This window comes from Nothobranchius furzeri, chromosome 6 (assembly GCF_043380555.1).
Source record: "Nothobranchius furzeri strain GRZ-AD chromosome 6, NfurGRZ-RIMD1, whole genome shotgun sequence".
Classification (NCBI taxonomy): Eukaryota; Metazoa; Chordata; class Actinopteri; order Cyprinodontiformes; family Nothobranchiidae; genus Nothobranchius; species Nothobranchius furzeri.
The window spans coordinates 37,130,233-37,143,495 of record NC_091746.1 but is presented as its reverse complement, the minus strand read 5'-3'; the positions used below and the strand labels follow the sequence as shown (position 1 = coordinate 37,143,495).

The following is a 13,263-nucleotide window of genomic DNA, read 5'->3' as shown; positions in this document are numbered from 1 at the left end:
CGCGACTACGATCAAAACACTGATGTCAGGAAAATAAACTGTACTGCTTACCTTCGTCTCTTAGCGTCTTTTCCGTTAGTCGTGCTCAAGAATTTCTTCGGGTCCCATTTAAACAATTTTTAATCTTTTATTCAAAAATCCACCAGGTAAACAGTTCTGTCCACAGAGTGTGCTACGCTCTAAAGGCTCCGTATGAAACGCTGCAGAGCATTAGTTCCTGTCTCCGAGGCAGCGTAGGAAAAAAAATCCGATCTCTTCAGCACAGGGGCCATAACAGGGGCCAGGGCCGGTCCTATAGGGGCCCAGGCCCCTGCGGGCCCCTGTTTAAAACCGTCAATGCCTCTGAATTTGTTATAACAGCTTTAAAAGAATGTGATAGCATAAATATGTTGGTGTGGTTTCATCTGAATGATGCACAAAAATACATATTTTTCGACAGATGGGACTAGAGATGGTTACCCAGAATGCACAGTAACCTCATTAGTATCAATAGAAATAGTTCAAACACAATTAGGGTCCCTGGCTGTCCACCATGAACTTTTCTATGAACCAAAGTATTCTAAACTCAACTAGACCATCTGTCTGATAGCTGATTGAGCCGAACTGAGTCCTGAAACTAAATAATGAACCTAAACAAAGCAGCACACCCTCAAAAACTCTGAAGAAACAAATCAAGGTGCTGCTAAATTAGGACCTGGACCTGAGTAAGATATAGATTTTAGTAATTTAACCTGTTAAAGACTAGATTGATTTTGTATTCCTGGTATATAAAACTCACATGGGGTTTTCATGACTGCATAGTTGCTGTCAAAGATGAAGTGTGTGTATTGAGTCAAAGACGTTCCTGATGTCAGTCCAGGTGGTTTGTTGATTATTACACATGAAAAACTGCAGGTCTCAGAGGGGAAGAGAAGTAAACTGTGATTCCTGTCTTCTCTTGTGTATACTCACACATGGCATCAGACAGAGCATCTGGTAATCTATTTCTCTGTAATAAATGTTGGTACCTTGGTCTGACAGGAGCTCAAATTAGCTGTAACAGCCTGCTGCGAACCTCCTGGGGGCCATTAGCAAGCCGTCTGCGCTGGCTGTCATGTTTTCTCACAGCACTGACCTACGCAACTCATTAACTCAAGGAGGGCCGTGTCTGCTGAAGTCCACATGCCGTGAGCTTCATGTGAGAATGCTGCTTACTCTTTACCCTTTACCTTCTGCTGATGCTCGTCTTCGTCTCCCACACGACAAAGATAGAAATCTAAAGTTTTACTAAAGTCATAGTTTGTTTGGTGGGTTGTTTTTCATTTGTCAAGAGGAACCACTGATACTTTTGTGATGTGTCCTGTACGTCAATTAGAAGCATGTGGCTTCTTCCTCCACAAGTACATACCCATAGCTGTTCTGAGCCTAGAGTCTGCATGTAGTAGAGCGTTTGTCCACATAAAGGCTATCAGGAGTAACTCAGCTGACAGATAGGGCAAATTTCAGCCCAGCAGAGATGGACTCTATCTCCAGCATCTTTAATGGCTTTCCCTGATCATGCAATGAGCCTCTGCAACTGAAGAGCTTTCTGAAACAACATAATCCTTGATAAGATGTGGTTTCTATGGCAACCAAAAGGAACGGGATGCTCAGTTATCTATGTCACCCACATCTCACTCTTGTTGTGTGTCTGTGTTTGTGTTTTTTGTGATGTTTGGCCCATTTAAATGTTTTCTTCACTATATCAAAGTTTCTTTTTTTATGATTATCCATTTATCATGTACTCACAAAGAGGGAGCCCTGGAGAGCCATGAAGAAGACAGTGCTCATCAGAAAACAGACACAAGACGATGAGGAGGAAAGGAACAACTGAGTATTTGAAGGTATTTAAAGAATGCTTGTGCACATCTTTTCTTTCTCGTGATGTGCTTTAGCACATCTTTCTGTGTGTTTGGAGTAAAAAAGAGGGATCAGATTTTAATGTCAGTTAGCTCAAGAACCCTTGGATGTAGTTTTCTGACAAATGTTCTTGCTGCAATATTGTTCTATTTCCTGACATTTTCAGCTGTATAGCGTTACCTGTGTTTGTCACTGAAACCATGTTTCTGTATTGTATGGATCTCAAAAAGTGTGTTTCGGTTTAAAAGTTATAAATAATTAGTGACTTACCTACTGTAGATAGCTTCCTGAAGTCCTATTTTTGGGAGAACAACTTTTAAATTGTTCAGTACTGATAAGATAACGGCAAGTCTGAGTGCATCCAAGACCAAAGTGTGTGGCTGGAATCTTAAAATGATGCCAGTCTTCTACATTTCATATCAATTCAGGTACCATTATTTTATAAACCTTAGTGTGTGAAGTTAGAGAGACATCGTGTGGTCAAATGCAGTCCATGTAAAATTAATAAATAAACAAGTCTGTTCTGGGCAACTGTATCGGCGCCAGGTTCTAAATGGTGAGCAAAGTCAAGTCGTGCACAGTAAGTTGATAAGAAGATACATACATTTTATTGTAATATCAAGGGGAGGGTGTGGTGTAATGCCAACCTTGATTTGGGATGTGTTGGATTGGTGGGTGGGAGTACTTTTATGACCTCCTCAATCCCACTGGCTCTCCATTCTCTAGTGCTGAGGCGACTGAGGTGATCAAAAAGTGTCTCAGAGGCAAGGCTAAGGGGTGAATGAGATCCGACCGGAGTTCCTAAAAGCTATGGATGTTGTGGGGCTGTGGTTGACACAGCTCTGCAAAATTGTGTGGACATCAGGGGCAGTTCTGTTGGATTGGCAGACGGGGCTGCTGGTCCTCCAATTTAAAAAGGGGGACCACAGGGTGTGTTTCAACTGCAAGGACATTGCACCCCATGGTAAGTTCTATTCAGGGGTTCTGGAGAGGAGGGTCTGCCAGAGAGTCGAACCTCTAATGTAGAAGGAGTAATGTGGTTTGCATTCTTTGAGCCTACCTGGCTGCTCTCTGGACATGACTTCACCTGTCTGCATTTGGGTTCTACAACAACACTATTCCATGGCATTAGCTGCATCAGCGCTGAAAAACAAAGTATCTGTCTGAATAGCTTAGCTTCAGGAACCCCTCTACAATAGGAAACACTGGTATTTTTAACCTTACACAGGAAAGCACTTAAATTGGCCCACGAGCTAGTGGATTAAAATGTATCTGCCTAAGCATCTTCAGTAGTACAAAACAACAATTTGCTGCATAAGAATATGAATACAGGGAGCTCTAAAACCAGCTCATCAAGTTGGAAACTTGCGGAATTAAGCAAAAAATAAATAAATAACTAAACAAATAAATGAATAGCCTCAAATGAAATTTCTTTAGGAAAAAAAAACAGAAAATAAAAGAGTGAAAACAAATAATGTAACATAAAATTGACCTTGACTTGTTTGTTTCATAACTCTGCAGCTTTCTGCATCAGGGTCAAACATGATGAACTCATCATACAGAAAAATCACAGCTATGCTATGAAAGATGAAGCGTTTTCTTCAGAAAGGTGAAATAGTTAGAACTCAAAGAAACACAACCAACATGCTGCCTCCATGCTGTACACCCTACTGACAGAGATGATTTCATAACAGAAATCTGACAGAACAGATGAGACTGCTGCTGCAGAACAAGTAATAGGTAAAGGGTTGACAGAAACAGCAGGATGTGGGAAGAGAGACGCATTACCCGTGAAATTAAACAAAGGAAACAGCTCAACAATTTAATAAGATGCTGATGATATTTGATTTGAATGGAAGAGAGAAAGAGTGAAGACACAAAAGAATGCCAAATAAAAGACATGACTACAATTCCAGCACACTAAAGCCTGGGGCACACAGAAGACAAATGTGCCGCGCCACGAAAGCGGTGCGGTTTTGGGAAGTCAAATGGTCTCACAGGACTCGCTACACCACTGAGCATTTCTTGGAAAGTCACGTGATGGTCACAGCATCACGCGGGACTTCAAAACAGGAAGTGGACAGTGACTCTTGTTTATACGTGATCAGACTCTGTCGTGTTTTGTGAGACTTTAATTCATTAAAAATGGGTTGGTACGCTATTATATTTATTAGAATATTTTAAGATCAATAGTTCACCTTGTCCATGTTGTGGCAGTAGGGTTTATGCCGTAAAGCCGTTCTGCTGTTGTAAAGTACTCCACAATGTTGTAAAGAGCTGCACCACGGCGCTCGAAATAGAACTGGTGCTTCTGGGATGTGTTGGATCCCCGTGTAGCCACTCTCAGTAACTATAACGGCTTATTTTCAAAATGATGGTGCGGGTGTGACATGGCGCAGCACATCTGTCTCTGAGTGCCGCAGGCTTTACCCTCCCAAGCAGGGGAAACCAAGTCACACCACACAAAGAAGCTTCCTGTTTCAGTATCAGGGTTTTTACACCTTTGCCAAAATCAGATTCAAGCATTTTTTAAGCACATTTCACAAAGTAGCCTCCGGAAATGGTCTGTTTTTCCATCTACAGGTCGACCTCTTCAGTATTGGGTCACAGGGAGACATAAGTCTTAACTGGGGCTTTAATCTGCAAGAAAGATACCGTGCTTGCCAAGGTCCCTCCAAACTCCCTCTTATCTAAGACTGCTTCGCTTCACAGCACAAGATGGATGAGCTGTCATAATTAAATCATATAGTGAACGAAAGGAGTAAATAATCATATGGTTGAATGAACAATATTGGTTGAAGAATAATAACAATGTTTTGATTAATCTATGCTTAAATTACTGTGGTTGAAATGAATATTATTATGTTATGATCAGTAAAGTTAGATTTAACAAGTGAATCACTATCTACTGACAGCTCACACACTCAGACATGTGACGATGACAAGGTTAAGATAATATCCTGACACATTGCTTTCTGTTCCACCAATCAGAACTTCTGCATCTGACGCGAGGCGTGTTTTCTGAGGTTTGTCGGTAAAACCCTTTTTACGTGTCAAATTCAGATGTGTTAGTAAATCAAAATATGACGATTATTAAAACAGGACTCACTTCACCGTGAGTCAGTTCCATAGACTGTACATATACTGGACAAACGGATTCCATTGGCTTCAATAACACGTTTGTTGTCTATAATGGGAGGTGGCCACCACCGCCATTTTGACCGTGTCACAGGTTCCGTCCAGCCCAGACAATTCCATAAAAGGGAAGAGAGGAGGCGCTGAGGGTGTGGCTGTAAGGCTGGGCTCGAGTGACGACACACAGGCGAACTAGCTACGAGCTAACCTGAAGCTAACCCTGGCTAACCCAAAGCTAAAGCGGAGGTGGGAGCCGAGCTAACGGATGTAGCCACCTAGCTTCAACCCAACCGGAGCTAACTGGAACACCCATCGACCTGAACCTCACACGGAGTTTAGGTGGAGGTTTTCTGCGCCTGTTCGTGAGAAGTACCTGTATTAAAAAAGTTTTAAATCGGTAAGTTTATAATTTATTTCCGTAATGAATACATTTTGCTTTGAGCAAGTTTTCAGTACAGTTTTTTTCGGCGCTATCACTCCTGAGTCGCACCAGCCATTAAATGTATCATGAAGAAGAGAAAATATATTTAAGTCGTATTTTGGGGAGACATTTTATTATCTTTCTTACAAAATCTGAGACCAAGCGTTTCACATTGCAACACAAGCACCGGTAACCATAACAGAATGAACAGCCAGCAGAGGAGAGGATGGCGGTGTTTCAAACCCTCCCGGCCGGCGTGTAGAGCTCATTCCTGGGCTGGAGCCGGCCCTCAGCACCCCGCCACAGGCTCTTAACAGATGCTAGCGGTGTTTCATATATTTCCAAAACGTAATACTTGTTTGTATCTTGTACAGCCAGCTAGCCTTTATTCTGGACTCAGTACAATTTACCAAAAGTAAAGAGACATTATACAGATGAAGTAAGCACAAGATAACTTACTGGAAGACACAGAGTTATCATCAGAACCAGAACAAGAGAGCCTGATAACAGTCATGTGAAAATAACAGTTAAAAAGTATGTATGTATAATAGAAATAAAAATATATTAGAATTAGTGTAACTCACTGTGATCCAAACAAATCAGCCATAGCTGATTAGTAAATATGACATGAGGTCTGGGAGTTTTTAAGTTACATTCTTTTATTACATTTTTTTTCCTCCATAGCCATTTGGATCATTGGGGACAGCTGAGTGAGGCGTGGTGCCCAGAGAGCTGCAGAGACAACCTTGGCCTCCCTGACGTCTGTGTCTCCTGGTTCGGTTGGGGCGGACCATCGACATACATACATGTGCCGACACTTTGCGCCCTGTTTTATAAAATGTAGTGTTAAAAATAAATGTTTTTGCTCAATTACTGGAATTTCTTTGGTTAAGACAAAAGTGAGGAATAATCATTTATAAGTTATTTGTACAACAGGCCCATTTTAAATCCCAACAGTTTCTTAGCAGACAATAGAAATGTGTTTTTTACTAACTTTACTTGGTTTGAAAATCTTACTAAAATAAACTTGAGTGCCGTATTGCCAAACCCAATCATACTTGTTATGTAAACATTAGCTTTGTAGATATTTTTTACAGATATATATTTGTGTGCAACAAAAACCAAACTTAAATAATTTGTCATTCTTTATTGAAAAACAACAAAATACAGGTATACAGAAGTGTGGGAAAATGATAATGTGAAAGTATTGCACTATAAATGAAGTGAGATGAGATGAAGGTGAGATGAAGGTGGACGCCAGCGGGCTGGACGCCGGACGAAGAAACCTGGAGACGGATCACTCAGACAGGAAGGGAAGAGCTTCCTCTTACCTTGATGGAATTAAAGTTAGTCGTCGTCTGAACGCCCAACCGTACGGTCTGAGGTCAAAGGTCACAGGAAACACACCAGTCAGCAGTCATACAGATGCATAAAGATAACTGTAGCCATGGCAACCAGCTGACATGTCCCCACTTTCACCAGCACCTGGTGCCTGCCGGGTCACCTGAATTCCTGTGTGATGTCAGCACGGTCGGCCGTGACTGCTGCCATCAGAGGTGACCTCTGATCAGCTGAATGAACTCACCTTCCAGGGTGACGCCGTGTTAGAGTCGGCTTCATCCTGTAAACAAACAAACAAACAAATGAGTGGTAACATAAACACCACGTCTGGTTCTGGTTGAGGCGGAGGACAACATGCACCTTTCCAGGAGCAGAACCCAGATGTTCTTGTTGCTACAAACAGAGACGAGCAGAGTTAAACCAGGAAGTGAGAGGGACCAGCTGCTGCAGACAGGTGACGCTCACCTGAGCCTGAACCATAGGAGCCTCCTCAGCCATCAGACCTTCTGACTCCAGTTCAGATGCCACCTTGTTGATGTCCCTCAGGCGGGACTCGTTGGCCTTCAGGTCCTGCAGGACAAAAGCACCTGCTGATCACCTTGTTGCTGTCGGGTTAACAGGTCTGGTGTTAGAACGTGGTGGATAAGAATGTTCTGACGGGCCGAGGGTTCTGAACTCACCCTGCAGGACTGGGCCTGCTCCTTCAGGGCCTGGATGCTGCTGCCGTAAGCCGACAGGTCCGACATCAGGGCCTCGTGCTTCTTCAGGAGAGCCTGTGGAGCAGAACATCAGAACCTTCAGCTCGTCTGACACAAGTGGAGCTTTCTCGCAGCGATGGTCCAATCGGATCCGCCACTGTAAAACAAACCCTGCTCAGTTCACCGCAGACGCAGCTCTGCGGGTGTTTAGTGGAAAAGCGTGAGCCTTCTGCCGGCTGCCACGTGTCATGGCTGCTCTGCAGCGGGAACACACATCACAGCTTGTAAACCGTTTGAAATAAGAGCGACGGGAACACGTTTGTCATCACTTCCTGTGCGAGGCCAGCACTTCTACCCCTAACCCATGAGACGCTCAAACGAGCAACGGCGTCTGGTAGACAACCGAAGGAAATGACAAATACAGAAACACTAATTATGAAGGACTGGAAAGAGAGCAAAGAAAAGCGATTGGAGTTTCTCAGGAAGGGACTTCCATACCTCGGCCAAGTCCTCGTCTTTCCCTTAGTCTGGACTTCCAACGATGGGCTCCTTCTCCCTCATCCAGGACTCGGCCTCATTAGCATCCGCAAAGTACTGCTGGGCCTGCAGAGAGTCCTCCAGGTCCTGCCTCCTCTGGGACGCCTTGGCCTTCAGCATGTCCCAACGTCCATGAAGCTCCCACAGTTTAGTCTTCACTTCCTCACCAGCGAAGTGACCTGGACCCAAAAAAAGTGAGCCAGAACCTGCAGACACCTCAGAAACATGTCAGGACCAGACCTGCTCTACCTTCCTCCACCATGGTCTCTCCTTTCTGGGTGACAGCCTTGATGCGAGGTTCATGACCTGTGATCTCAGCCTGCAGAGCCTGGTGCTTCTTCAGCAGGTTCTGGACACCAATCAGGTCCTTCCCTGAGGACACATGTTAGAGTTCAGCATTATGCAGTAGACAGACCAGTTTAACCCAGGGGTTTCTTTCTTCTACAATCTGCTCTTTAACTGTATTATTTCCTGCTATTTCAGCTGTTAACTTTATTTTTTCTCTAAGTGTTTTTCTCCCCAGAAGAAGCTACAATGACGTTTTGCTGAGCTGTGGTGGCCTCATGGAGGGGGCCATCGGCTAGCACACTGCTGCTAACCACTTAAACATTCTCCCTCTCCTGATAGTAACATTTTACTTTCTTTGATGTTGGATGTGCTAATACTAGTTTACCCGTTTAATTATAGATTCACTAGGATAAATACAATAAAGTTTATCTCTCGCCAAATAGAATATTTACTGTGGCGAGCCCGTGAAGAGGTGTAGGAGAATGCGACAAATTTGTCTGTTAAAAAGTCTGTTATGTACAAAAAACACAATATCATCACACTATTTTGGACCGATACATGACGGTCAGGTCCGGCTTGGGGAGAAAATATGACACGTCTTTCAGGATGGACTTCATCTTTGGTAGCTGGCAAAGCCGGGAAAAGCAGGATCTAACCACCTGGCTAATGTGGGAGTCCATCCGCATCTCTGGGTCCAAAACCACCCCCAGGTTAGTGATGGTTGGCTTCACTAAGCTGCAAAAACAGGGTTGCAGGACAGGACTAACTGCAGTGGGAGAGGGAGGAACAAATATTCCAGTTATAAATATTAAATATTTGAACAAATAAATATTTGAACAAATAAATATTTGTTAAAAGGAAGAAACTGATGATGACTTTAAGATTAGAGGAATGTTCTAGAACGGGTCTGGAACCAACGATGGCCCTTTGGATCAAATTTGGATTAAAAAAATAGCTCATGATTTTATTTATGGATGGAATAAAAATACAGGTTTTAAGCATCTTCTCAGTATCTTCATGTTGCACGACTTTCCACAGCAGAAGGACACAAAAACTGCCAGAATTATGATTAGAAAGATTTACGTTTTAATCTCAGAATCCCAACTTTTCCCAGAATCTTCACATTATTCTATGAATTCAGAGAAAATATACATTTTTCAGAGATCTCGCTCCCCTGTTGTGGATATTTCTCAAAATTCAACCATTTTTTCTTTTCAAAAGCTTTAGTAAGAGTTTGGACTCTAAACAAGTTTTACTTTGCAGACTGCTTGTCTACACCTTCATCAGATCTGCTCATAATAAAACATTTGGGTTATATTTAATGTCTAGAGAAGATGCTCTTCCTGGGCATTAAGTTATCAAAAACAGATAAAAGTATTTTTTACCATAATTTTAACTGCTATCAGCTGATAAAAATAAAAAAACAGCCTGATCATTAAAGGGGTGTAAGTGAAACCGCGCGGATCACACAAACCATCATGCTGTCTATATGACTTTGAAAATATATAGTTTAATTACAGTTTGATTTATTTGACATCTGTATAATGTTTATTATTTTGTTTTTTCCCCCTAAATGCCTAACGTTTTAGTTTTACATGAATATTAGTCATTCATCACAATACATAAAGTTACACATTTTAAATTTTAATAGGGGAAGACTGCAGGAGGGAGCGGTAAAATACAGAAATCCCCAGCAAAAACAAGAAACTTTACGAGTGATGAAACCCGCTGGAGTTCCTTCAGCAGGCCTGGTGGCAGCTACAACGGCCCAGTGGCTGTGCTTGGTCAATGTTATCGAGCTCAGTCCGGCTCGGCCGTGAACGAGCCGAGGCGACATCCTGCTCTGCTTAAGAAGAAGTGTTATTTTCCGCTTCAGAAGAAGCGTCCGTGTTTTACGCTTTCTCAGAGACATGTCACGTTGCTAAGTTGTTAGCGCCGCGCGCGAACACGTCAATAGTGCAGCGTAGCCTGCTGGAGGTTTTAAGGGTTCAGATGAAAACACCCTACCACTCAGGCTGCTTACACATCGATATTAAGTTGTCGCTGTTGCGCTCACGCCGTAATACGGTATTAGATGCGGTTAAAGTCAGACATGAAAAACTCCACGAGCGGTCAGACCACGCAGCAGCTAGGCGCAGCAAGTAGGCGCCGCATCGGTCGGGGATTACCGGATGAAAGAATGGAGCACAGGTGTCCCTCCAAGCGGCGCGCTGCGTCATCTTTCAACCCATTTTTATCTTAAATGCACTGGGTTTTACCCTTTTACCCATCGAAATATGCCCTATTAATTATTTTACCGTATTTTACATTTAAATTTCATGGTTAAACAGTACATGCTACACGTTAAAATGATAGTTAGCTAGCTACTTCGGTAAACTCAGCTAGGCAGCAGTGACATAAAATACAAATATAGATTTTAACTTACCGAAAAAAATGAAGTGGAGACTCCTTGGACGCTCTATTAGTGCAATTAATACCACAGCAAGTCATTTTGTCCAACAATTGCACCAATATTATCCAAAACAGAATTCACAAGCACAGAGACTCAAAATCCCGACACAGTTTCCAGGAGAGACCGAGGCTGTACTGAGGCCTTTCCACGGAGCTAGCTATGTGGTCACGTGGGTCTGAGGCGGCGGTCACGTGTGTCGGATGCTCATTAATTATACAGAATTTTAGGCTTTCAATACACTTAAACAGAGTGAGAAAAAAATTCACCCCCCTCAGAGTTGTCATGAGTATAAACTAGATAATTTAGACAAAAAACCATTTTTTGAACCAGGCTGTAAACATGTTTATTTCTGCTGTGAAAATGGCATTTTTAACATGGGGGTCAATGAGGATTTGCTCGCTTCTGGTACCAGCCCCCAGCGGATGAGGGTGGAACTGCAATTTTTCTTACTTCCGGGATGGGACCATTTTTAGAGCGGCATTGTGGGGGCTTGGTCAGTTCTTGTGAGTTCTTGAGAACTCACCGGCCATCCGGAGCAAAACCTCTTTATCCCAGAGCATCTTTTGACAAGCTGTCAAAAACCTGTTGCACGCTACAGCTGACCGCAAATGGTTCCTTCAGAACAAAGCTGAACCAACTTCACTCCTTAAGAGTCCTCCATAGACGCAAATAACTACCTATCATGACCTGGAGACATCTCGAGACCGGCCTAGTCGGCACTGCGGTTTCTTCTACAGACTTCGGTACCTTTGGGGTCCCCGCAGGGGCGCCGTAAAGCGGTGAAAGATTAGGAAGATTCTAAGGGCTCACAGCTGTCAGGGGCCCAAAAAAGTTTCAAAGTTGAATAAAAAAATAAAGTTAAAAAATCACAAGTACCTTACTTTGCAGTATTTTTCTCATTTAAGACATTAAACAAACAATCTTTTGGTCTTTATGAAATGTGTATTTATGCAGAGGTCCCTACTTTATTTTGACTAATTAATTTGAACCCCCCTTCCTAACGGCATAAAATGGTACAGTCCACCTGGCCGAGGGGCGCATAGCAGGCCAGGCCAGCTCACGCAGCAGTCAGACAGCAGAGTGCGCCATGGCTGCAGTAAATATGTCTGCAAAAACAAAGTCTGGGTCACAGAAAAGGAAAGAAAGAAAGGAGAAAGGACAGGCAGAAGAGAGGGCATCAGTATGTCACACAGTTTTTCTCAAAGAAAGGTGGGTTTAGTTGGTGAGTGGTTAAATTCAACCTGTTTGCTAGCTCTGATATCCACAGTGAGTGGAACTATGTTTCATCTAATAATGGTAAATGGGTTGCTGTCCTTGTCCCTACCAGAATCAGCAGCTGGTGATATGTCAACAGGTGTCCCCTCACAACCCAATGAACCTCAAGAAAGTGAGCAATATAGCATGTTAGCTAGCAGCCTCATTTAAGGGGGTCTGTGGGAATCACTTAAGGCTCTCTTCTCTATCAGTACTATTACAAAGGAACATAAAAGGCTATTTTTGGTGATAATCACATTGTTTTTCCACATAATGATAATTATATATATCAATCAGAAAAAATGTATAGATTGTTTTGGATGCTGGGCAGGTTGAAGCATTGTTATTTAGTCCGTAACTAAGTTTGTCTCTCAGGAGCATTATTAATTATATCACTGTAAATAATAAATCTTGATGTGTACAATCAAGGCTGAATGTATTTTTATCTGGTTTTTTGTTGTTGAGAAAAATGGGTTTCTAGAGACTTATATACATAGTCATGCAAAGTTATCCAACTTTAAAATGTTATGTAACCCTAATTGACTCCGGTTTGAGCTGTGTGCTAATTCATTTTGTGTCTATGATGAAGCCATGGAGACTTAAAGAGCGGGTCAATTGAGCCTCAGAGTCATTCTCTACCCATGTATCAATTTTAAAAAATGCAACATTAGTAGGCGTTGCCTGGAGGACCGAGAGGGCGGAGCCGCGGCAGTGACGAAGACGACGGCTAACTAGACGATGCTAGCTCCCTTCACTCTATGCAGTTATTAGAAGTGGAGGATGTTTCTCCCCCTCCTTACCCAGACACTCGAGAAGAAAGGGACCAAGTCTATTTGGAGGAGACAAGCGGACCTGAGCCTTATTGTTGTGAGCTTGTGAGTTGCCTGTAACTCCCAGAACCGACCCAACAGAACCACCTCTGAACGTAAGTAGCCGTTAGCCATAGCATTGGATTAGCTGCAGGGTTTGTCTCCACGGCCCTGGAGAGCTAGTATTCAGCATGTTTTAGAGGTTTATCTGCTTCAGCACACCTGGTTTTAATCAGCAACAAATAGCTGAGCTGCTTAACAGCTAATCTAACCTGTTAAAGCAGGAAAATCCACTGAAACGTGCTGGATAGCAGCTCTCCGGTAGCTCTGGGCTCAAGTTACAGTCTGCTGCATAAAGTTATGAAAATACCCCATGAGAAAATTATTCTGTAATGTGTTCAGCTCACTAAAACTGCCCTGATTTATTTATTTACTGATAACAGCTGCTCT

The 13,263-nt window shown here is 42.8% G+C and overlaps 1 protein-coding gene and 1 long non-coding RNA gene across 3 annotated transcripts; one reads left to right on the top strand and one right to left on the bottom strand.

Moving 5' to 3' along the window:
• Nucleotides 1–5,204: 5,204 nt before the first annotated feature.
• LOC139070459 (uncharacterized) lies at nucleotides 5,205–6,304 on the top strand. The gene is made up of 2 exons (XR_011520957.1): nucleotides 5,205–5,410; nucleotides 6,119–6,304. It is a non-coding gene; the product is annotated as an uncharacterized lncRNA (long non-coding RNA).
• A 125-nt stretch (nucleotides 6,305–6,429) lies between these two features.
• LOC139070458 (spectrin alpha chain, non-erythrocytic 1-like) lies at nucleotides 6,430–11,446 on the bottom strand. 2 transcript variants are annotated; one of them, XM_070552719.1, is made up of 6 exons: nucleotides 7,972–11,446; nucleotides 7,456–7,548; nucleotides 7,241–7,345; nucleotides 7,136–7,168; nucleotides 7,020–7,055; nucleotides 6,430–6,813 (listed from the first exon to the last, which is right to left on the bottom strand). In XM_070552719.1, exons 2-6 carry the CDS (start codon nucleotides 7,519–7,521, stop codon nucleotides 6,736–6,738), a joined length of 318 nt encoding a protein of 105 aa, XP_070408820.1. In that variant the 5' UTR covers nucleotides 7,522–7,548; nucleotides 7,972–11,446; the 3' UTR covers nucleotides 6,430–6,735. The 2 variants fall into 2 exon arrangements, 1 of the variants encoding a protein (XP_070408820.1); XR_011520956.1 differs by lacking the exon at nucleotides 6,430–6,813 and having other exon boundaries at nucleotides 6,820–7,380.
• Between the last annotated feature and the right edge of the window lie 1,817 nt (nucleotides 11,447–13,263).

Bases quoted from the DNA above. Each gene is read 5' to 3' on its own strand.
- LOC139070458 (XM_070552719.1), bottom strand. From the start codon at position 7,521: ATGTCGGACCTGTCGGCTTACGGCAGCAGCATCCAGGCCCTGAAGGAG. The intron at 7,056-7,135 runs GTGCATGTTGTC...GTTTGTTTACAG, and splicing joins TGGGTTCTGCTCCTGGAAAG to GATGAAGCCGACTCTAACAC. The intron at 6,814-7,019 runs GTGAGTTCATTC...CTTTGACCTCAG, and splicing joins ACACGGCGTCACCCTGGAAG to ACCGTACGGTTGGGCGTTCA.